The sequence below is a fragment of the Leucoraja erinacea genome, chromosome 31 (genome assembly GCF_028641065.1).
Source record: "Leucoraja erinacea ecotype New England chromosome 31, Leri_hhj_1, whole genome shotgun sequence".
Lineage (NCBI taxonomy): Eukaryota > Metazoa > Chordata > Chondrichthyes > Rajiformes > Rajidae > Leucoraja > Leucoraja erinaceus.
The window spans coordinates 13,796,955-13,822,984 of record NC_073407.1 but is presented as its reverse complement, the minus strand read 5'-3'; the positions used below and the strand labels follow the sequence as shown (position 1 = coordinate 13,822,984).

The window sequence follows — 26,030 nt, the reverse complement described above, 5'->3', positions numbered from 1 at the left end:
TGGATAGGGTAGATAGTCAGAGACTTTTTCCTCCCAAGGTAGAAATGTCAAATATTAGAAGGCATAGCTTTAATATGAGAGGGCGGAAGTTTAATGGAGATTTGAAAGGCAAGAACTTTGTACACAGAGAGTGTTGGGTGCCTGAAATGCGCTGCGAGAAGACGTTGTGTATAGCACCATTTAGACAGGCACAGTGAACAGGCAAGGGATGGGGGGGGGGGGGGGATAAGGCAGATGGGATTAGTTCAAACTGGCATCATGGTTGGCACAGACATGGTAGCTGAAGGGCCTGTTCCTTTGCTGTACGGTTCGATGTTCTTTGTGAGTGAGTGAAAGTCGAGGCAGAAGTCCAGCCACTATTTTGTCGAACAGCAGACCGAGTTTGAGAGGTTTATTGGTCTGCTTCTGCTCCTTATGTTCTTATATTCATTATGAATCTGAAAAGCAAGGCAACATTTTCTAAACAAATTGGTACATTTGGCACAGACCTCAGTGGGACCTTCAATGCCATATAGAGAGTAGTATAGGCTGTCAATTCCATTCTCAAAGGCCAGGAGGAGCATTTCAGCATTGTAAAGTCGCCATAACACCACTTTCAAATTATCTTTTTCATGATTCAGCTGGTCTTCTGTGCCTGCCTTCAAAGAGGCCAGACTGAAAGGACAGAAACATGAACTGCATCACAAAACTACCCAGGATAACAGAACAGAAATTGAGAACATATCCACAGCTATTAAGGGCAAAGAACATTGATAAGTCTCGATGGGCAATGCATGGGGATAATAAAAAATAACTGGGAAGATGACAGCCACGACAAGTATCCAAAGTAATGGAAAGAACATCAATTTAATTTGTTAGTACCTATTTTCTCTCCTCAGTGAGTTCAGTGTAACATCAATAAAATAGAATGTAGTTACTCCAAAACACTACTCCCACAGCACTTTCCGTAAACCATGACTTCCATTGCCAAGAAAGAGAAGGGACTAGCTGCAGGTTCCCTTCCAAGTCACATTCCAGCCTGTCTTGAAAATATGTTGCTGGTCCTTCATCACTGCTGGATCTAAATCGTGAAACCCCATCCATCTCCTCAAGAACAAGAGGGGGCGAATAAAAAAAACCCCCCGGCCTTGCCAGTGGTGCTCAGACACCAAAGATGCTGCCTGAAAGGACCACAAATTATGAAGAGCAAACACACAATCTGCGGACATTACCTGGATTTTAGAAAGTTATGGGTAATATGATTGAAATTTTAAACAGATTCGATAGATAAAACAGAATCTAGGATTTGGAACATGGCCAAAAAATTGATTTCTCAGGGTTAAAGACAAAAAGTCTTTCCACTCATTACTTAAGTAAAGACTTATACCCATCATTTCACCGAATGTGAATCTCATTGTGTGGAGTTTGCACATTTTCCCTGTGAACATGTGGGTTTCTTACAGATGCTCTGGTTTGCTCCCATATCCCAGTAAAGCGCGGGTTGAAAGGTTGATGGACTGCTGTAGATTGCTCCAGGTGTGTAGCTGCCTGTAGTAGAAACTGGTGGGCAATTGATAAGGATGTGGGGGAGAAGGAAAATGGGATAAATGAAGTAGACACATAAAACAAGGAAACAGGCCCTTCGGCCCAACTTGCCCATGCCCACCAGGTGCTCCAGTTACACCACTCACTTGCGTGTATTAGAACCATATACCTCTGAACACTTTCTATCCATGTACCTGTCCCAATGTATTTTAAATGTTGTTATAGCCCCTGCCTCAATTACACCGTCTGGCAGCTCATTCCATATACCCACTGTGTGAAAAAGTTTTTGGTTCTTGATTCCCGTGCTCTGGGTAAAAGAGTCTATGCATCTACCCTATCTATATTCCCTTATGATCTTATACACCTTTATAAGATCGTGAGAACAAAAGGAGGAGCCGGCATGCTTTGTAACTTTGTCAGTGCTGTAGGTGGCCGTTATTTGTATACAATTGGGTATGCAGCAAAGAATTTCACTTTGCCTAATCACATGTGACAATAAAGTATTCCATTCCATAAGATCGCCCCATCCTCCTGCGCTGCGAATAAAGTTCTAGCCTGCCCAACACCTCTCCTTATAGCTCAGAACCTCAAGTACTGGCAACATCCTCGTAGATCTTCTCTGATTAACAACATCTTTCCTCCAGCAGGATGACCAAAATCTTTTACCCTAGTACTGGGGTAAATTGAGTGGAGGATGCTCAACATGGTCCCAATGAGCTGAGGGCCTGTTTCTATGCAGGATCTCGCCATGACTCTACGAATGGAAGAACAAACTGGATGAGCTGAATAAACCTTTCCTGTTCTTCTGTTGTTCTAGTCCTCACTTGCCTATTTTGCAATCCAAATCATTAACCCATTACTATTCCCCATTCTACTGCCACCATTCCGGGCTGTAAATCCCTTGAATAAGTCTGCCCCACTCCTCTGTTCCCCACCTGGTCTCTTCCTCACATACTGTAACCCAAATGAGACTATATAGGAACAATAAAAGGGGGTGATCACTCTGCTGACCTCCAGTGGGACATTGTGGCGCAGATGTTAAATAATTCAATGATACTTTATTATCACATGTACCCGTACTTTGAAATGCTTTGTTTTGCATACAACCCGGTAAAATTAAATAACAGACCTCACCCAGGCAGTATACAAGTATCGCCACGTTTCTGACAAGGACAAAGTCACAAATGTTCATCAACAGTCCTAGTCCTGACTTCTGCACATGACAGCAGGCACCTCCCGTCAACCCCCCTCCCCCCCTTCGTTCTCAGCGGCCCGCCAAAGGCAAAACACAGGGAAGTATAAAAATAACAGGATTCATAGTAATAGGGGATAACCCTACAGTATTAACAAGCATCACTTTTGTGTGAAAGACTTAGAAAGATGGAACTTTTAAAGTGCATCAGGAGAGCTTTTTGAGCCAGTAAACAGATAGTTATACTTGTGAAAGGCAGAACTACTGAGGTTAATCTTTGGAAAAGTTGCCAGATAAATGACTGTCGGTTCTGTCGGAGGGCATTTGAAATAGTGAAGATTCAAGCCCAGCATGTTTCCATTGGGGTGAAAAGTAAGGTCAAGAATTCTAAGGACATTAGAGGCTGGATAAAAAGAATACACACAGCTTATGGCAAGTTTAGAGTAGCAAAAAAAGCATAAGGCCATAAGTAATAGGAGCAGAATTAGGCCAATCGGCCCATCAAGTCGACTCCATCATTCAACCATGACTGATCTATCTCTCCCTCCTAACCCCATTCTCCTGCCTTCTCCCCGTATCCCCTGACACACACACTAATCAAGAATCTATCTCTGCTTTAAAAATATCCATTGACTATGCCTCCACAGCCTTCTGTGGTAAATAGAAATTAAAGATGTGTGGGGCAAAGGAAGGTTATTTAAAAAAATGTGTGACAGTGATGGAGGGCATAAATGGCAATGGCGGGCAAGATTAAGGAAAATTCGAATGTATTTTGTGTATTTGGGGGAATAGAGTAACCAGGCAAAAAGAAGGGACCAACGAGATCCAAAATGGCATCTATGGCAACCTGTGCATGAAACCAGAGAATATAGGTGAAGCCTTAAATGAATGCCTCTCATCTGTATACACCAGTGCCAATTATCATCAGTAAGAAGATGATACTAGGCATCTTAGTGAAATTAAAGGTGGATAAATCCCCAGCAGTGGATCTACTCCTGCTCCTATTTCCGAGTTCTTCAGCATCAAGGTGATTAAATCCCCAGGTGCTGATGAGATGTATCACTGGCTGCTATGAGAGGTAAGGGGGGAGGAGATGATTGATGGCAAAGTGGTGCAGTGGTAGAGTTGTTGCCTTTAGTCCACAACATACAAACTGCGAACAGACAGCACCCGTAGTCGGGATCGAACCCGGATCTCTGGCGCTGCATTCGCTGTAAGGCAGCAACTCTACCGCTGCACCACTGTGACCGCCTTCGTGACCACCGTGCCTTACAGCGCCAGAGACCTGGGTTCGATCCTGACTACGGGTGATGTCCATACGGAGTTTGTACATTCTCTCTGTGACAGCATGGGTTTTCTCCGGGTGCATCGGTTTCCTCCCACACTCCAAAGACGCTCAGGCTTCTGTAAAACTGCAAATTGTCCCTAGTATGTGCAGGATAGTACGGGGTAATCGCTGGTCGGTGTGGGCTCGGTGGGCGGAAGGGCCTGTTTCCACACTGTATCTCTAAAAGTCTAAAAAAAGGTTGCTGGGACCATGAGACTGACCGTAGGGGATATGTGTCCGGTGAATGCAGGGCAGCAAATGTTGCATCTATCCAAGCAGTGCAGCTGGGAAAGCCAGGTCATTGTAGGCCTGGGAGTCTAATGTCAGTAAGAGTTAATGGCAGAGATTCGTAAAAGAATTCTGAGGTACAGGATTGTCTGCAGTTGAAAGACACAGATTAATCAGGCTCTGTTCTGGGGAGATCTAGACTGACCTATTTGATTGAACTTTAGTAGTCTGCATGGATCATTGCAGGCAGGTACAAAAAACAAGGCACCCTGCTGCTGCTCGTGATGAGAGACCTCACACACAAGGGATCCCCAGTGGGAGGTGGCAGCTAACAAAATAAACCCCCGAGTGATCCCAAGGATCTAGTCCCAATGCTATGGGATGTTCTATGAGCTTACTCCAAGGTTACTAGTACAATTACAAAAGCCTATTTGACTATGGAAATAATGCTGCACTCACACACACAGACCATCACCCAGTATTAAAAAAAACAGCTCACACCATACACTGTCATCATGGTTGGCATAACATAAGCAAATGTTGCAAAATGCTGATATTTTTCCCCTCACGTGGAAGGTAAGTCAAAATCGTAATTCACTGCTCAGCTGAAGCAGAATCCAGAACACTTGGACGAAGCGATAAAAATATTACCAATACGTCTTAAACGAGAACAATTCAAACCAGTTGAAAAGAATACAAATGTTGCAGTTACTCTAAAAGATAGTGCATTGCACCTCCAGTACCTGGTTATGGTCTTATTGGGGTCAAACTTCAACTCAGCATGTTCCAGTATTAAATTCTGAGACTCTTTGTTCAGCTGATTCCGTTTTTCTTTCCGCTGGCTGAGCTTCCACTGCAGGTAGTCACTAGTTGCAGTCTGCATGTTGATTCTCTGTTCTATGTCCTGGTTAAGACATTTAAGATACATTTATCTACTTGGTTGTAATGTCAACCAATTGAACCATACAGTCAAGAACAAAGCAGAGGCATTCCGATGCTGTGGACTTTCCCTCCAACACATTTACCCCAGTCCACTTAAGCCTATCCCACTTGAACATTTACAGCTCCTGCAGTACACATCCATGCTGAAAGCCCCCCCCCCCCCCCCCCCCCCCCACACACCCCCCACTGTGAGTGGGGCTGTAACCCCCTACACAGTGATTGTGTCTGTTACCTCCCCGTCACTGTGAGTGGGACTTTTCTCCAACATTGAATAGGACAGTTATCCCTGACACCGTCAGTTGGACTGCTTCTACTGACACGGAGTGCCACGTTTCCCCGACACTGAGCGGGAATCGTATCTCGACTTTGTGCATCTCTACAAATGCAGGCTGAATTGCTGAGTGTTTTCAGCATTTTCTTGCAGATCTGCAGATATTTTTTGATTTTTATCCACTTACCTGTAGTTTTGAGCAGGACATCAGTTCCTTCAATTTATTGATTTCATTAATCACTGTGTTTTCAGCCCCACTGTGTGACCTTGGTCCAAAATCTGTGTAAAGTTAAATTAAACCATTTCTGATTATAGCAGGAAAATATCTAAAATCAGACAGAAGTTATTATGCATTGGAAATGAATAAGTGGAAAGCAATTGTACAATTCAGCTCCAAGTCACCATGCTTTAGGAAGAATGTGAAGTCCTAGAAAGGGCACAAAATAGAGTTGTTTGAATGACAATAGACAATAGGTGCAGGTGTAGGCCATTCAGCCCTTCAATGTGATCATGGCTGATCATCCCCAATCAGTACAATCTTATATGTTTCAATGAGATATCCTCTCATCCTTCTAAACTCCAGAGTGTACAAGCCCAGCAGCTCCATTCTCTCAGCATATGACAGTCCCGTCTTCCCGGGAATTAACCTTGTAAACCTGCGCTGTACTCCCTCAATAGCAAGAATGTCCTTCCTCAAATTAGGGGACCAAAACTGCACACAATACTCCAGGTGTGGTCTCACTAGGGCTCTGTACAACTACAGAAGGACCTCTTTGCTCCTATATTCGATTCCTCTTGTTATAAAGGCCAGCATGCCATTCGCTTTCTACACTGCCTGCTGTACCTGCATGCTTACTTTCATAGACTGATGTACAAGTGGTTTTAGGATTTAAAATTTTCAGCCACGTGGTAGGACTGGAGAAGCAGTTTGCCATCCTTAAATCAAAGATGGTTGAGAGGTATACAAGAACGTAATTGATTTAGGTGAAATAGACAAAGGTAGGGGGATTTCTGGCAGCAAATAAATCAAGGAGCAGGGAAACACACATGGCAAGTCTTTATATTTATAGATTACAGCGATGATCTAGAATTAAGGCTGGTTGGACCAGAATCAACGAGTGCCTGCAAATAGGAATTAGATAGACACTAATGAGAGAATAATTTGCCGATCCACAGGGAAAGAGCAAGGGAGTTGGATTAAAGTGATTGCAGAACTTGAAAATGGCAACGGTGGGCTGGATTAACTTCCCCATTCATCATATTACTTAATACTTTAAAATAATACAATGTGATTTTACCTTGAATATTTTTTTTCAGTCTCATTCCACTGGTTGATGACTGCCCACTGCCTGATCTCAGAGACGAAGTATCAATCTAAAATAGAAATTGATTGACTGTTTGAAAGATGAAAAGGTACACCGTTTATAATTAAAGCAGGTAATCTAACCCTTCCTATACGAGTGCAGCAGCGAGATAGACCTTTTGTGATGCAAGACCAAAATTATAAAGATTAATCAAACTTTATTCAATTAGAATGATTGCTGGACTTGGCGTGCAAAAGCCCTGAGAACATTTGGGCGCATGTGTTGATTTGGACTGTCAGTTTGATTATTGTTTTTTTTTTGGCATTTTACCTCAAAGTGGCAACAAAATGTGTGAATTGCAGTTTGACCTCTCTCTGAATGCAAGACTGCTCGAAGCATGGTTTGGTGGGACTGCTAGTTCAACCTTTTGGTTAAAGGGAGATATGCACCTTGTTCATAACATTTGTTAGTCCCTATCACAATCATGTCTCAAACCAACCTAGTTTCTCAAGTCTCTGCTCATAAATGAAATGCTCCAGCACAGGAAATGTCTTGAGATTGAAGGCAACAAGAGTAATACAGCAGTTGTCTACGGAGGATGAAGGACGACTGTCTTAGGTCAGTGGATTGGAACATATTCAGTCTAAATGAGTTTACCTCAGTCGTCATCTGTTTCATCAACAGTGGGTGGCACAGTGGTAGAGCTACTGCCTCTCACAGTGCCAGAGACCCGGGTCTTATCCAGACCAAGGGGGCTATCTGTGTAGAGTTTGCCTTTGACCACATATGTTTACTTTTGTGTGGTCCAGTTTCCTCCCACATCCCAAAATATGTTTGCTATTGTAAGTTAATTGGCTGCTGTAAATTACCCTGAGCGTGTAAATGCAAAGGTGGGATAACACAGAACTAGTGATGGGTGATCAATGGTCGACATAAACTCGATGGGCTGAAGGGCCTGTTTCCACGTTGTATTTCTAAGTACAAATGTGTTGACAAATGCGTTCTGATAAAGATGATTGGACGGCATTCGAGGAGTGGCTAGCCTAACCAGCAACTTTATATGAGCAGGGAGATTCACCCTCTGCTAAAGTCCAGATCCAAAGCTTCATAGATAGATGATCCACCACTACACAAGGCCATGTATGATATCTGCACGGTTACCATGGATGCCAAGGGAGAATTACAAATCAAACTAGAGGCTCAATTGATTTGAGTGGATTCCAGGCAACTGTGGTAGAGCATGAACACCACCAAGGAACGGCTACAAACTAAACTTTTGATTGATCTCTGGCAACGACACATTTCTATCAGATTAGCTCCCCTTAAGTCAGCATCCCCTAACACTATCACTCTCTCAGTCTTATTCCTTTCCTTTTGTAACCTGTGGTGTCTTGAACTGACCTCTTGCTGTCTTCCCACCCCCCACCTGTGACACCTGCACCGCCTTCCCTGATGGTCGCTCATCACTTCGCTTTCTGAAAGTGCAGTATGGCCTACTCGCTAAAAGCAGTATCCACCACATTATCTGCATCCCCGACACTCCCCAGTGAGACCATCCACATTTGCCGCAGCTGTAGTCAACAGGTGGGGATAAAGAGCAGCAGCAGCAGATAAAGGGGCACAAGGTTGTATCGAAGAGAGTTTCTCCTGTTCCTAAAGATACACAAACAATGGGAGTGACAATTAAAAATCAGACACAATACAGAAGCAACATGACTCCAAACTTACACGCTTCAGTGCATATTTCTCCAGGTTCAGCAGTTTTCGCCGGTTGGCCAGTATGGTTTCTCGCTCTTTCTTCTCTGCACTGTATGACTTTTCCAGAGTATCTAACTCGATCTTTGCACAATAATAAAAATGAATGAATAATCACTTAGTATTAAAGTGGTATCACATGTATTAAAGTGGCATAGCCACTTTAATACATTCTGCCATCCTTATGGCACTGCTTCTTGTGGCACTTTCTTACACCATGTGCAGGAAAAGCAAAATCAAGCCCTTTCATTTCTTCACTTCCAACACTCCCGAGACCCAATCAGTCAATCCAGCTATGTATCTGTGATTCCCTTAGCAATTCTATCAATCCAATGAACTGCACTCACATTGTGGTCTCATCTGCAATGGAGGAGCCTAACGCTGATCACATGACCACTTTGCAGCACACCCGCATTCAGTCTGCCACTCAACATACCCTCATGCCATCCCACCAGTCATCCACTATCTTAACAGTGTTGAGTTTCTTATAGAAACATAGAAAATAGGTGCAGGGGTAGGCCATTCGGCCCTCCAAGCCTGCACCACCATTCAATATGATCATGGCTGATCATCCAACTCAGTACCCTGTACCTGCCTTCTCTCCATACCCCCTGATCCCTTTAGCCACAAGGGCCTCATCTAACTCCCTCTTAAATATAGCCAATGAACTGGCCTCAACTACCTTCTGTAGCAGAGAATTCCAGAGATTCACCACTCTCTGTGTGAAAAATGTTTTCCTCATCTCGGTCCTAAAAGATTTCCCCCTTATCCTTAAACTGTGACCCCTTGTTCTGGACTTCCCCAACATCGGGAACAATCCTCCTGCATCTAGCCTGTCCAAGCCCTTAAGAATTTTGTAAGTTTCTATAAGGTCCCCCCTCAATCTTCTAAATTCTAGCAGGTATTTGCCGAGTCTATCCAATCTTTCTTCATATGATAGTCCTGACATCCCAGGAATCAGTCTGGTGAACCTTCTCTGTACTCCCTCTACGGCAAGAATGTCTTTCCTCAGATTAGGATACCAAAACTGTACGCAATACTCCAGGTGTGGTCTCACCAAGACCCTGTACCTAATATGCCCTGTGCATTGAAGGTTTCTGATCCTTACCCACATGTTTTTCCGGGCCTCCGCAGCTTCCCGAGACACCTGAGCTAATGTTGTTAGCTCAGCTTTGTGTGCATCCACAATTGCGCTGAAGCTGTCCACTTTCTGAGGTATGAAGGCAGCATCCTGTAAACATATAGACACAGTACATCACGTCAGGCATAATGAATAGCTAACCGACACACACCTGCTGCATCCAAGCAGCATGAGTTTGTACTATTCCTCACCTGCAGCTTTTTTTGCCCTGAGAGATAGATATACTTCTATTGAGTTTAAAATAAAACTGGAAAAATCCCTGACCAATAAAAAGGTGGGAAGGAGCTGACTGGAAAGAATGGTCACCTCAAACAGTTTTGATCACAATGGAACTGGAGGACAAACATTTCCGATTTCTCTCCCAGACAGTTGCTCTGATCTCTTTCAGGTCATGACATGGTTTGCGAGAATGCCCATGGCGACTCAACGTGTGCCGAGGCTTCTTGCGGACCCAACCTTAGCCCTGAACAGAACACTATTCTCCATCTTTTCTGATGCACGAGTCAAGGCCTGTTTTGTGTGGTCTCTGTTCTACAGGTTTCATCAGTGTTCAAGTAACTTTAAGAATATTATCAAAGATAAATATAGATTGATCACACTGGGCCTTGGACCTTGAGATTGCACACCAATTGTGCAAAGTGGTGTTTGGATTTTAGGATCAGGCGTTTATTCATCCCACTGGATCTTGGGGTTTAGCATTAATTAATCCCAGTGGAGTTTGATTGTCATGGATGCTATAAACAACTTGCTTCTCCGTGATGTGCAGGAAGATATTGATGCACCATTGGCTGATCTCTCTACAGAAGAGTATGTTAGCTGCAGTATTTGGAAATAATTGGCTTCTTATAGCTCATACTCATGGATACAATTGGTTTTATGTATTCATACCATGCAACATGAAGTCTCATGACAGACCTGATTATCCACAGTGGGTCTTCCCCACCTGTGACAAAGGGACAGGACAGTCCACACCAATCTTGCACCATTATCAAAGAGCGACAGACCAGTAATGCATCATACAATGACAGACCAGTAGTTACCAGTATTATATCCCAATGTTATACAAAAAAGCAGATCTGTATCTCAGTGTTGTACAGGGACAGACCAAAGTGTTAATGCAGACAGATCCATACCCACCAAATGCACTTCAGTGTTATATAGTCACTGGCATGTATCTTACTAGTAGGGTAACAATGTTACCCAATGACAGACCCAACACAGGTACTGCATCTCAGTACAATAATAGACTGTACCAATTAGTACAAAAGCTCAACATTATTTAATAATAATATTTAATAAGAGTCCCTGTTCAACAAAAATGTGCCTAGTGTTATATAGTGACAGAAAATATCTATCGGTGCAATACCTCACAGTTGTACAAAAGCAGACCTGTACCCACCAGCAATATACCCCCGTTTTCCACAGTGGTATATGAGGACCATCTTTTCACTCAAAACAGGCAAAATTCTATTAAAAGACAACCCATGTTTGTTGGGATAGAATAACGGCAACCTTTGTAAATGATCTGAATGCCTGATAGGATTTGTATAATGTTGAGTGTAATTGAGTGCATAGAAACAAAAGTCACTATTAAGCCCACATTCCTCACTCACCCTTTGCAAACACTCCAGGATGTTCTGGTACATCTGATAAATCTGTTTTGCAACCCGGACCTTTGTATCCATCTTCTCTATTTTGTTCTCAATCTGACGGATTGTCTGTAAATAAAGAAGTAAATAAGGAGCAACTTGAGAACAGTTGAAATTCTGATGGCGTTAACTTTTCCGAGAAGATTCAATGATTTGCGGAGATTAAGCAGGGAATCAGTAGGAAAGTCATGGATATTCTACAACCTGGTCAGGCAACTCCAAAGTTGACTAATATTGCAATGAGGATCACAGAACCAAAGCCACAAACTATTAGCTGAGGCACAAACAGCTGAATGTCACCCTATCTAAATCCTTCATGGCTTTATATGCCTCTATAAGATCATGCCTTAGTCTCCATGCTCCAAGGAATAAAGTCCTGGCCAGCTCAATCTCTCCTATAACTCAATCCTACAAGTCCTGGTAACATCCACATGGGGAACCCAGGTTGGGTAGATAGGAAGGACCCATTCCCCTTAGCAGATGAGCCCAAAGAAATAGATTATTTATTAATTGATAGAAGGATTAGAAATGAGGTGAGGAAATAATGTTTCAGTCGAGGGTGATGAATATCTGAAACATGCCACTTGAGAGGTGATAGAGGCAGAAACACTCATTACATTTAAATAGTTCTGAGACAAATAGTTGAAGAGCAATGAACTGTACAGCTATGGACCGACTATTGGAAGGTGGGAACAAGCTGCAGAACTCTCTCTGGACATGACCCCACTTTGTGATCATTTTTTTTTAGATTTTCAGGAAGTGCCTCATGTAGTGGAAGGAACAAATCATGACCCCCTGAGAATCTTCAACATTTTCTGCTTTAAAAACTAACTTTGAGCCTGATAAGGACGGGGTACTTGGCAATGACATTACTCGGGTGTACTCTCCAAATAGGTGATGCTGTCAGTGGGCATTTAGGTGGGTCCTAACCACATTGCATTGACAGAGTTCATGGGTCAAGACCCAGAGCATTAAATCTCAGATCAGGAGGATATCTGGCTAGTGAAATGAAGAGAAATGCAGCTGTCAGACATTGCTAGTCAATTGAAGGACAGATGAGCCCACTATTGACAGATTTCAATGGAATTTTCTTTCAGGGCAGAAAGAGATGTTAAGGGACATTGATGATGCTCAAAAGTTAAAAATATATTTAGACACGCTCCTATCAGGTTCATATTCTATACAATGCGTGGAAAGTATATAAAGTTAAGGTGCAAAAGAAAACGGAGGTTGTGGGGCTGTGAGCAAATGAAAATGATCAATTTGATGACTAGCTTGGAACAAATAATGAAGTTGAGACATTTTGGCAAGGTAGAGGGCGAGGAATTCAAGAGAGGAAACATATGGGAGTTAGATGTGGCCCTTGTGGCTAGAGGGATCAGGGGGTATGGAGAAAAGGCACGTACGGAATACTGAGTTGGATGATCAGCCATGATCATATTGAATGGCGGTGCAGGCTCGAAGGGCCGAATAGCCTACTCCTGCACCTATTTTCTATGTTTCTATATGGTGCAGCACATGTAGAGAAGGGGCACATGATTATAATATGGTGAACTGTGAAGAAACAAGGAACTGCAGATGCTGTTTTTCAAAAAAGACACAAAGAGCTGGAGTAACTCAGCAGGTCAGTTAGTATATCTGGATAACATGGATGCTGCCTGACCAGCTGAGTTGCTCCAGCACTTTGTGTGTTTTTTGGTGACATGTGAAACCAGGTGATGGTCTTGGTGAGAAAGAGTTCAAAGTAGGGGGGGCTAATACTTGCTAAATACCGAAATGAAAAGCTGGTATGAATGGGAAGTATATCGAGATACTTAAAGAGGCCCACTGAGATACGAGGAGAGCATGTTGGCCTACCTACTATAGAAAAGATATTTGAGCTGTGGAAAGTGGAATGGTGTAAACATTGGAAAGATGTTAAAGGTAAGAGTTTCTAAAATGTTATCTAATTGATATTTTAATGCTATCAATCGTTTGGCTGGATGAATATTTAACATTTTCCCTGACAAAGACAAAATTTATTAAGAAAAAATAACATTCTTGTAATGCAATCACGATGACAGAATATCTCACAGCAATGCAACTTTGAATTGTAGACATTGTTGTGGAATTGAAAATGCAACAGCCAATTAGCAGCCAGGAAGCTCCAACAACGTAGAACCTCCCTGTTATTCTTAGATACAATCCTCAGATACAACTCGTATGTGTGAGAGGCATTTAGACTGACACTTTTAAACAGACAAGGCACAGAAGGATATGGTTCTAATTTGGGAATATGGGACTAATTTAGATGGGCAAAGAGAGCAGCATATTTACGGTGTGCTCAAGGGCTGTTTCTGTGTTGTTAGACTCTATGCTTCTATAATCTATGACATAATAATACAAAATTAAAAAAGATAACAAGGAAAGATACCTGAAGAGCACTGCGCTCCCCTTCATCAAACTGGGTCTCCTTCTTCATAGTCTTCAAGGTTTGTGTAAGGTCCATCAAAACCCTTTGTCGTTTCTTAACTTCATAACAGTTTCGATTATACAGGTTCACTGTGTCATACAGATGCTTATTAAGCAACTCCTTAGAATCCTACAGTTACAAAAATAAAGCACATTGAGAGAGGGTGAAAAAGATGATCAAAAAATAAAAGTGGTGTCAATTTACAGATGCACGATGAAAATAACCTAATTTGGAGTAAGGACATTCAAGTTGTCAACTTTGACTTGTCCTATTTCTGTAGGTTTCATCAGATATCCAGCTGCTCAACTGTCCTGCACCCACTCATTTGCCATCTCTTTGTTCCCAACGGCCAATTGGAAGGGATGAGTCTTTGTCACTAATTAGTCAGGACTGCTTGTCATGGTCCTTTTAGAGAAAAGGTCATTTTTCTTTAATGCTCCATGTTTCTCCTAGATTGCTCACAGCAGTTCCTCGGAGAATGATCTTTAATTTCTGGAGACGCCATGGGAAAATTTTAAATCAATTTAGCAGGAGATGGAACACAAAGTAGATGAATATGTATCCATGAATATGAATAGTGAACAAGTACACAATCAAACCAACTCTGCTGTTATATTCTCAAACAATTCCATAAATTAATTGAGCACAAAGTACGCTATCACTAGTACACTGAAAACAATACAAATTCACAGTAAACTGGTGCTTTTCTAGATAATTACTGAGATGAAATGCTATACATAGAAGTCATTCATATGAATAAGAACCAAATATGTATATCCACAGGGATTAAAAGAGTATCCCAGCTCACCTCCTGATCCCTCATGAATCTTTGTGGACATGTATACGTGCCTCAGTAGGAAATAAAAGTGCAGTGACTTACAGAAGAGCATGGAATAAATATTTTAAATTTCCAACTAAATAAAGTCTCCGAGTTTAAACCTTCTATGAAACATAGGGAAGGTTCTAAATTAGATTCAAGTGAGCTCACTGCTCTGGTTATTTAATTAGTGCTTGTAATGTTCGCAGTTTTGCAGATGCGATTATGCTACAATTATCAAACTGAGAGTGCATGACAACACTTGGTTAAGCATTTAACAGAAATATTTTATTTACAAAAGAATTAATGTGAATAAGTGATAATGTTCCATAAGGTGGCACTGAATGGACCAAGTGCAAGATCTTGGGATGTGCAGAAAAAGCTAAGTAAGTTTTGATTGGACACTTAAACTTTAAAAGCTAGGTCCAGTGATGATAGGATGGGATAAATATATAGCAGGGAGAAAAAAGTATAGTAATGAGGATCTGGAAAGAGATACATCTTCAAGGAGTCAGATTTTCTTCCTAGGGCTGGAAGATCATGGGGTATGAGGAAAAAGTTGTAACAGGGTACTGAACTTGAATGAACAGCTATAATCATCTTGAATGGCAGAGTAGGGTTGAATGGTCTCCCCTTGGTTTCAGTTTCTATGCAAACATGGTGCTAAAATAAATACAGCCTCCCATTGAAAGAACATGGTCCTTTCCTATGGAACTACAACCAGAAGAGGATATCCTAACTTGATCAGAACAGATCATAAAATGTAGAAATAAAAGTGTGTGATTTTGGAGGTTGTGTAAATAAGCCAATCTAGAGGCAAGTCAAGGGTCAGATTGCTTTGTTGTGCAATTGGGTGGCAGATGGCAAGGTTTCAAAAGGACTGGTGCAGAGATAGCATCTGTGGAGATAGAAACTGGTGTAGAACAGTGGTTTGACCCCACTCTTGGAAAGGTAACCTTTTCACTCCTATCAACATGTTGAACTGCATACACAACCAACCAGACCAGATTTGTAGGAAAGAACTGCAATGCTGGTTTAAATCAAAGGTAGACACAAAATGCTGGAGTAACTCAGCGGAGCAGGCAGCATCTCTGGAGAGAAGGAATGGGTGACATTTCGGGTCGAGACCCTTCTTCAGACTGCTGCCTGTCCCGCTGAGTTACTCCAGCATTTTGTGTCCACCTTTGACCAGACCAATGTTAGTTTTGATATGTACGAGTTAAATATTTTAATGAAATACCCCAGTGGGGAGAATGGTTCATGGGAAAATAAACATAACAAAATTATATATAGATAAAGTTGGACGGTTCCCAAGCTTAAGTGGTCAAAAAAAAACATAAGCCTTATCTCTAGCAATGCTTCACATGGTAATCTGCCTGCTAGAAATTCAGACAGCTGATTTTAATGCCTTTTTTTGGACGAAAATGGGAAATGTTCCAGCTTAGTAAGAGGGTTGATAAAAGGATTCCACAAGCTGTACTTTAGTTATTGTGTATCCTGTAACTAGTGATTGCATTGGACAACAATCTCAAAATTACACAATGCATTATGGGAGTACAGATAGGAGGCTGGTGAGATGCCTCTGAAATGTCTTCCTTCTTCCGGAATCATGACTTCCCCATCAACCAGAAAGGACAGAGCCTTTAACTGCATCTCATTTATTTATTGCATCTCTGACAACTCCCTCTCTCCTCCTTGTCAGAACAAGAACAGTTCCCCGGTCCTCACTTCCATTGCAAGAACCTCCCAGTTCAACATGTCATCCTGTGCAATTTCTGCAGTTCCAACAGGAGTCCACCATCAGACATGTATTTCATCCCCGCCCCATCAGCATTTTAAAATTATTGTACCCTTTGCAATCCATCCTACCCATCCTAACCCAACTCTTCCAACCTCACCTCCCACTCCCCTTAAGGCAATATTGCGTGCAGTTGCAGGAGATACACCTGCCTTCTTCTCACCAAACAGGGACCCAAAATCCAGGTGAAGCACCAATACATTTTCACTTCTTCCAATCTAATGTACTGCGTTTAGTGTACACAATGTGATCTCCGCTACACTGCACAGACCAAACACAGATTGGCTGATTGGTTTGTGGACCAGCTACATTCAAATTGCTTCCGACTTTTACCTTTCTTTCTGTGACCATTGCACTGTTACACCAAGGTTTGAGGAATAACACTTTATCAGGTTTGAAGGGTGAAGGTTGACATGAAAGGAACAACATCAGGTTTGATGAACAACACTTTATCTTCTATTAAACCATATTACAGTCTCTCGACTCCATAGTAAATTGTCCAACTTTATTTCTGTCTGTGTCTGAACTGACCAATTGTGGTTTACGTGCACCTCTTCTAACCTCATCTATTGCTTTTGAAGCTTCCAATGTGGCCTTCTTTACATCGGCGAGACCAAGCATAGATAGACAACCGTTTCGCTGAACACCTGTGCTTAGTGATTGACAATAATAAACCTAAACATGTCCCGAATCGTCACCTATTTAGTACCATTAGATAACAGCTTGGACGGGAAAATCTAGCAGGAAGGGCCACTGCACCCGATTCATAATATACATGCACGCAATCATTTTAATGGCATAGGATTTAAGAATGTCATCAGATTTATGGTGGGCCACAGGGATATGGGACCATGGTGACTTGTGCAAGGAAGGTTCCATATGAGATCAGTGTCTCTGATTTGCCATCATAACTACTTTCACAAGCATGGTTCAATGGCAGCAATGATTAAAATAACACCAGTGGTTTAAATTAACTGTTACATACTGTCTCCACTGTTCTTTTGTGTTGGATTAAACTTTCACGTTCTTACCTCAATGCCAGCTTTTGCGAAGCAGAGTTTTAAATCCTTACGATCCTCACATTCTTGAGCAATGACGTTCTCAACCACCTGTGTAAAAAAAAAAGTGAGACAAAGTGAAGACAATGTTATTTTGGAGACAATGAAGTCTCCAAGTTAATATGGATCCCATTTCAAATGCCAAATCCCAACAGTCTCCAAACTCACAGCACAGGAACAGTTTCATCATTCAAAACAATACATATTGCTTCCATCTTCAGCAGTAAACTGGAACATTGCTACCTCAAGGAAATTAAACATCACAGCAGGAAGAATAAATTACTATATAAAGTAGCCCAACATTTGTCTTTACAATAAAATATATAAAACGTCCAATTTCAAGTCAATGTGCAATTAAGACCAACATCGTAAGGTTAGAAGCAAAGGTTTTAAAAATATATATTTTTGGGGAACTTGGTATTGTCCATCTCCACCTGCCCTCAAGTTAATGATGGTGAGCCGTCCTCTTCAACTGCTGGCAATTTATACGGTGAATTTTGCTGCGGTTGGATTTAGAGATACAGCATGGAAATAGGCCCTTCAGCCCACAGAGTCCATGCAGACGATCGATCAACCAATTCACACTATTTCTAGGATTTAGGCTGAAGATGAAGGTATGTTGATATATTTCCAAAGTCACACAGGTATACAACATTCTTCTAAGTAAAGGTGACGTGTTATATCGAAACATAGAAAAGTACAGCGCCGGAACGGGCCCTTAGGCCATCTATGAGTACACTGACCATATTGCTAAATTAAAACTAATCCCATCTGCCTGAAAAATGGTCCATATACCTATATTCCCTGCCTATTTATATATCTGCTTAAATGTCTCTTAAACATTACTATCATATCTGCCTCCACCGCCTCCACTGGCAGCATATCCTGGGCTTCTGCCACTCTTTATGTAAAAATACCTGCCTTGCTCCTCTCACCTTCAACCCACAGTATGCCCTCTAGTATTTCACATTTCCACCCTGGGAAAAATAATATCTACCCTATCTGTTTCTTCCATAATTATATATATTCCTTTCATGTCAACCTTCACCCTTCAACACGCCACAGAAAACAATCTAGTTTTTTCCAACTTCTGCTTAAAGCCTAGTAAGTTCCAATCGAGGCAATATCTTGGAGAATATCTTTTGCGTCCTCTCCAAATCCTCCGCACCCTTATTATAGTGCGGCAACTAGAACTGCATGCTGTACTCTAAATGTGGCTGAACCAAAGTTTTATACAGCTGTTACGTAACTTGCCAATCTTTATAATTAGTGCCCCGGCTGATGAAGACAAGCACATTATTTATGTTGCCACTTTCATGGATTGGACAGTAAAGGTGATGTACGGCATGCTTGCCTTCATCAGTCGAAGCTCAGAGTGTAAAAGTCAGGGAGTCATGTTGTATGGAAAACTTTGGTTCAGCCACATTTGGAGTCTTGCATGTTGTTCTGGTTGCCACACCATGGTAAGGATGTAGAGGATTTGGATACCACGGTCCTGCAACTTACTCTCCTCTTGTATTTAACCTCCCAAAATGCAACACCTCATGCTTGTCCAGGTTAAATACCATCTGCCTTTTCTCTGCCCAAATGTCCAACTGATCTGTACCCTTCGACAACCTTCCTCGCTATCCACAACTCTTCCAATTTTCATGTCATCTGTAAATTAGATCATATACATGTTCAACCAAGTAATTAAAATATATTATAAATAACAATGATTCCAGCATTGATCCTTGCAGTGCACAACCGGTCGTAAAAACACCCCTCAATAAACTCTACTACTGCCGGTCGTTTATGAGCAAGCATATTTTGGTTCCAATTTAACAGCTCACTGTGGATCCTTGCAACTTAATCTTCTGGGTTAATCTACCATGAGGAATCTTGTCAAATGCTTTACTAAAGTCAATGTCAACCACATCCATTGCCCTTACCTCCTACATCGTCATCATCTCAGAAAACAAAATCAAATTTGGGGTCAGAACCTCCCCACATAAAGCCAAGCTGACCATCCTTAAAAGATTCAAATTTTTCCAAATGCAAATAAATACTAGCCCTAAGAATCTTCTCAAGTAATTTCCCTACCACTTCAGTAAGATTCAGCAGCTTCCAATTCTCTGGTTTGTCCCAATGCCCTTCTTAAACAAGGCACCTTTCCGGTGGTTGAAGAGGATACAGTTAAATCCCCAACAATCTCCTTTATTGCTTTCCTCGGTATTCCCGAACAGATAACAAGGGACTTATCCAACCTAATGTTTTGCATGCCATCCTGATGCCATAGTACTGATGCAAGTACTCACTAAGGGCTTCACCTATTTCCTCTGACTCCTTGCTTAAATTACTTCCTTTGCACTTCAGAGGACCTACCCTTTCCCTAGCTACCACTTTGCTTCTAAAAATGAATAAAATGTGTCATGGTGTGCTGTCAATGCAGTCTGCAACATACAAATTAGGCGTAGACCACTCTGACTCTCAAGCCTGTTCCACCACTTACCCGATCAGCACTATTAAACTTAATGCTCTCCAGCACCACATCCTTGCGTAGTTGCCTGATTTTATCCGAGTTCTCCGCAATCCCTTTCTCGGCTGTTTGATAATAAGCAGTCTTGTACTTCTCTGAAAGTAAATTCAAGAATAGAAACCCATTACTTCATTAATCAGTGAGTTTGAAATTTTGTAAATTGATCTCCCCCAAACGAGTTCATTTGCTTTGGATTAGTAACAATCACATCTTATCAGATCACACTTGGATAGCAATACTCTTCCCCATCCTGTCTGCATATTTGACACAAAGGAAAAGGGCTGAGTAGTGCTTGAACAGTTGCTCCAGAATTATCAGAAGTAAGTTTATTGGCCAAGTATTCACATACAAGGAATTTGCCTTGGTGCTCTACCCACAAGTAACAACATGACATAGTGACCGTTACGAATGACTCAGAAAACACTAAACATGAATAATAATAAAACAATAATGATAAAACATCATTGATCAAGCATGTGAACCAACAAAATATCAGATGAAAGGGAGGCTACAGATTTTTAGCTGTTGAGTAGAGCAACTACACGTGGATAAAAACTGATTTTATGTCTGGCTGTGGCAGCTTTGACAGTCCAGAGTCACCTTCCAGAGGGAGGTGATTCAAAGAGTTTGTGGCCAGGGTGAGAGGGGTCAGAGATGATCTTGCCCGCTCGCTTCCTGGCCCTTGCAGTGTACAGTTCATCAATGGAGGGAAGGTTGCAGCCAATAACCTTCTCAGCTGATTGAACGATTCGCTGCAGCCTCCAGGTGTCGTGCTTGGTGCCCGAGCCAAACATGACCATGATAGAGAAGGTGAGGACAGATTCTACGATGGCTACGAAGTAGTCATGTTTAGTATTTTGTTGCATATCCTTTGCATGCAATGACTGCATGAAATCTGCAATTCATGGACATCACCAGTTGCTGGGTGTCTTCTCTGGTAATGCCCTGCCAGGTCTGTATTGCAGCCATCTTTAGCTTATGCTTGTTTTGGGGGCTCAGCCCCATCAGTTTTCTCAAAGGTATATAAAAGGCATGCTCATTTGGGTTCAGATCGGGCGATTGACTTGGCCACTCAAGAATTTACCATATTTTAGCGTTGAAAAACTCCTTTGTTGCTTTAGCAGTATGTTTGGGATTATTGTTTTGCTGTAGAATGAACTGCCGGCCAATTAGTTTTGAGCATTTGTTTGAACTTGAGCAGATAGGATGTGTCTACACACTTCAGAATTCATTATGCTATTACCATCAGCAGTTGTATAATCAATGAAGATAAGTGAGCCAGTACCTTCAGCAGCCGTACATGCCCAGGCCATAACACCCCCACCACCGTGTTTCACAAATTAGGTGATATGCATTAGTAGAGCATGGGGCTCAGTACACAGCCCTGTGGTGTGCCGGTGTAGCAAGTGTCTCTACAGCGGAGGCCATTTTAATTAATTCCCGTGACACTATTATACTACCATAGGACGGGAAAATGACCATAAAAATTGCTCAGCCTTCGTTTAGGCTTCGATTGAAACTCCCCGTGTGCTGGTGTAACTGGTTCATGCTTCTCTTGTGTGGTACTGCATATGCAACATAACAATGCCCTGTCACAAACATACTGTTTCCCAAAAATACACCCGTGCCTTCCTTGGTTGTGGCACAAACTGGTAGATTTAACTGGCCTTTTGCGGATCTCTTACTATCCTATCTGTAGTCGGGGTATCTCTGCTGTGCTTGTCATGTTTGATTCCAATCTTGTTTAAAGGGAGGTGTGTACCATCCTTTAAATGTGGTTTAGTCCTCAAGTTTGCCATTCTGAAGGAAGTCCAGTCCATGTGGGCCACCCCAGAATAAAAGGAGGGTCAATAGCCCCATTATCCTTTCTTGTTTCCACAAACTGTTCACAGTCAACCAAATGTATCCAACGACGATGATCTTCAATCTTCACGGCAGTTGATGTTGATGGTAGCACTTGGTTGTTCCTTTGAACAGTCTCAATTTCTTCTTGGCCCAGCACCCTGTCATGGTGTAGCCTTTATGGACTCGTCCCTGTGCTCACTGGTGTTCAGCACAGCTCCTCGTACCTGGGAATGCAGATCTGGCAAGACATGGGCTAATTGCTGTCCATACATAATTAGTTAATCACCCAGGGCCTGTAGGTGGCTTCCTCCCACTCTCCAGGGGGTGGGTACAGCAGCCTATCCTGTATCAATTAAAAATATGTTAATCCTGTTTCTATAGCTGCGGTTCAATGACCCATTCTATTCGTTCCCTCCACCAAAACTCTGCAGGTGATTTGGAAATGTGAAATCACCTTCTCTGTGAACTTATTCTTTAATCCGATTATATCTGAAGATGTTCCCCCCACCTAAATATTCAAGTCTCCAAATATGTTCTCTTCCCCAATCTACTTTATCTTCTCTCACCTTTTACCCCTCATTGTGAGTTCCCTCAAACCCCCTTTTGTAAGCCATAAGACAATTTTGCATGTACCTTCATTTTTCCCTTACACAGCACATGTTTGTCTCCAGACAGTAATCTTGCTTCATTTCCATTTTAAAGGACAACCTCTGTTATCACATCAAAACAATCTTTCCGAAAAGAACTCACTCAGAATCAGTAATCGATAATCGATAACACATTTTCTTTTTCTCTGTGATTGTGACATTTCCAATCTCATTTTACACTTTAATCGGGATGAGTCCCAATTTTGAACTCAATTTATAACAAACAACACATTTTATCATTCAAGTATAGCTCCGCCCCCCCATTCATGGCAGTTTCTTAAAGGGACACACCATAACCTGTCTGTGGATTCTAAAGGACAAACTCTGTTCTTAAAGGGACACACACACACATTTGCTCATTGCTTCAAATTTCACATATTCCACATACAAAAAACATTGTTTTACAAGCAGTACATATACAAAAAACATTGTTTTACAAGCAGTACATAATATTTCATCATCAAAGATGTCTCTTTGTAATTTACTTTACCTTTTTCTGACAAGACTTCTGCTTATTAGCTCAGGCATTCCCCAGGGAGACTGATGCTCTATCGGGTCACTTATATAGTCATTGCAGTGGGAGGACTGAGGTATAGTCTTTTTGTTGAAGCGAGAGAGTTAAGTTTGAAAAACTCGTACGCTGTGATTGGACATTGATCCAGATCGTGATTAGTCAGACTCCCCGTGACTTTTCAGTCTCCTTACCCTATCCTCATTTCTCCTCCGAATTTTCCTTCATCCCCAATTTTTTTTATAACATAATTGCTTGTCAGAAAAAGGGTTCCCCCTGGGTAATTTTGTTTTGCGCAATATCTTCCCCCTCCTTTTTTTTCTAGACAATAGACAATAGGTGCAGGAGTAGGCCATTTCGCCTTCGAGCCATTCAATGTGATCATGGCTGATCATCCCCAATCAGTACCCCGTTCCTGCCTTCTCCCCATATCTCATGACTCCGCTATTTTTAAGAGCCCTATCAAGCTCTCTCTTGAAAGCATCCAGAGAACCTGCCTCCACCATCCTCTGAGGCAGAGAATTCCACAGACTCACCGCTCTCTGTGAGAAAAAGTGTTTCCTCGTCTCCGTTCTAAATAGCTTACTCCTTATTCTTAAACTGTGGCCCCTGGTTCTGGACTCCCCCAACATCGGAAACATGTTTCCTGCCTCTAGCATGTCCAAGCCCTTAACAATCTCATATGTTTCAATGAGATATCCTCTCATCCTTCTAAACTCCAGAGTGTACAAACCCAGCTGCTCCATTCTCTCAGCATATGACAGTCCCGCCATCCCGGGAATTAACCTTTTTTTCTTGTTTTCTTTTGTCCTGTTTTAGTTAAATTTTAGTTTATTACGTTGTGTATGTGTGGGGGGGGGGGGGGGGGGGGGGGGGGGGGGGGAAACATGGTTTTGGTCTCTTCCTTCTGGGGGATGCAACTTTTTCTTGTCGTATCCCCCTTCTCCTTATCGGTCTGCGCTGAGGCCTAATGGTGGAGCTGGTAGCCTCCAGCTACGACCGACCTCGAGGCTCCGGAGGCAGAGCCAGCCAGGACTTACCAGTGCAAGGCTGGCCGACTTTGGGGCTGTGGCGGCCAGGCTGCGGGACTGTGGCGGCGGCGACCTGAATTTGGGGGCTCGGCCGCGGGCCCAGTGGACGACATCATCGGGGGCTCGCAGGTCACAGGTTGGTGACCTGTTTTTCCGGAGCTCCCGCAACATAATCTGCGTCCACTGGACTGGAGGGTGGCAGCTTCGACCACCCCGGGCCGCAGGACTGACTTACCATCACCCGGCGGGGTCACAACAACGGAAGCCTAGATCACCTCAGCCCAGAGGGAGAACAAGGAGGGAAGAGACAGAGACTTTAAGACTTTTGCCTTCCATCACATTGAGGAGGTGCCTGGTGAGCTCACTGTGGTGGATGTTAAATTTGTGTTTATTGTGTGTTTTCGTTATTTTATTATATGCAAGGCACGAAATTTCGTTCAGACCGAAAGGTCTGAATGACAATAAAGGATAATTCAATTCAATTCAATATAGTGTTTTTTTGTCATCTTAGCACATTCCACAAACATTAGTCATGGTCAGAGGTACAGAGAATACACGTTATTTCACGATTCGTTTGAGTTGTCGCGTCACATCAGTTGCCTCAAAGGCATCTTGTCATGTGGTACAAAGGCATTGGACATTTGGTACAAGATACTTGCATATCAAAGTTATCAGCCACTGCATACCTCAAAGGCATCGGACGTTGTCCCAATACCCCTTACTGGGATTAATCTGGGCTTCCTCTCTTGTCAAATAAATGCTGGACGCATTTTAAAGTCATTCATTATCTCAATACACAGCAACCCGAGGCAAGCCTAGACTTGCCTTTCTGTGTCGATCTCGTGGAAAAAAGCCTGCTTTGAGACTAAAATATAAGTTGTCAGCTGGCTCAGGTATTGATTTAATATTTTCTTATATTTTTAACATAATTCAGCCTTATCAAGCTCATCAGTGCTCTATTTCCTCTTTGCACTACCCGTTGTACTGAAATATGGCTTGCGTAGTAGCACGCAAAGCAAAGCTTTTCACTGTGCAAGAAAGTCTGAAAAAGGGTCTTGACCCGAAACGTCACCCATTCCTTCTCTCCAGTGATGCTGCCTGTCCTGCTGAGTTACTCCAGCATTTTGTGTGGACCAAAGCTTTTCACTGTATCTCCTCCTCTGGTAATAATAAATCAATACCAATATTTTCTTATTTTATTTCTGATTTCCAGCATTTGTCTTTTGTTGAAATGCATAGGACTCTGGTAAACTGCATGAGTAGGAATGTATAACACTATTCATAATGAAAATGTTGATGAAAAGTAAAACTGAAAGTTTCACACTCCCCTAAGGTGTCTCATTTATTTCCAGATTATTGAAGGTTTCTGGCAACAAATGTTTTGCTTTGAGATTCTATGGTTTATCCCTGATCATTGCCAAGTTAATTCATTTCAGCCGCATCAAACCAAGAGAAGACGCAACATGTATTTGGAGCTCTGTTCAGAAGATGGAACGTCATAAAACTCTCAGAGTTCTGTCTATTGTCAGTGACCTATGCTGAAAATACAAGGGCAAATATGGTTCCAAGTCCCCTGCAATGTCCCCTGCCCAGTAACATAGAGATTGAAGCCTTAGTAGAGTTTATAACAGCTGATTATGTTTAGCTTAGGATAGGAATAGTTGTTCCACACAACAGCTTCGCTGCAGGCCTAGTGTGGGGGCAGAAAGGTCACATGATCGCGAGGGTCAGTGAAGGAACAATGCAAGAGACAATAGAGTAGACAAAGAAGGGTACGCCCCGAAACGTTGCCTATTTCCTTCGCTCCATAGATGCTGCTGCACCCGCTGAGTTTATCCAGCTTTTTCGTGTACCATGCAAGAGACAATGATGGCTGTCGACAAGAAAGATCTTGCGGAAGGTGACGTGAATTGACAATTGCGGAGTTTGTTCAATGCACGCATATAAGTGGACTGGGAGTTTTTTTGATGTTGGAAACAGCGTGACAGATGTTTTGCAGGCGAAGGCAATGATATAAACT

General features: G+C 42.2%; 1 protein-coding gene across 1 annotated transcript in view; it reads right to left on the bottom strand.

Annotated features, from left to right (window-relative positions):
* LOC129711948 (coiled-coil domain-containing protein 183-like) overlaps nt 1-26,030 on the bottom strand; it is a 31,466-nt gene that overhangs the window by 5,001 nt on the left and 435 nt on the right. The window contains exons 2-11 of the mRNA XM_055660001.1: nt 19,950-20,071; nt 17,432-17,509; nt 13,747-13,914; nt 11,298-11,402; nt 9,652-9,774; nt 8,517-8,627; nt 6,783-6,858; nt 5,672-5,763; nt 5,015-5,175; nt 489-654 (exon numbers count right to left, since the gene is read on the bottom strand). Coding sequence (XP_055515976.1) covers nt 489-654; nt 5,015-5,175; nt 5,672-5,763; nt 6,783-6,858; nt 8,517-8,627; nt 9,652-9,774; nt 11,298-11,402; nt 13,747-13,914; nt 17,432-17,509; nt 19,950-20,071 — 1,202 coding nt within the window. The remainder of the gene's footprint in view (nt 1-488; nt 655-5,014; nt 5,176-5,671; nt 5,764-6,782; nt 6,859-8,516; nt 8,628-9,651; nt 9,775-11,297; nt 11,403-13,746; nt 13,915-17,431; nt 17,510-19,949; nt 20,072-26,030) is intronic.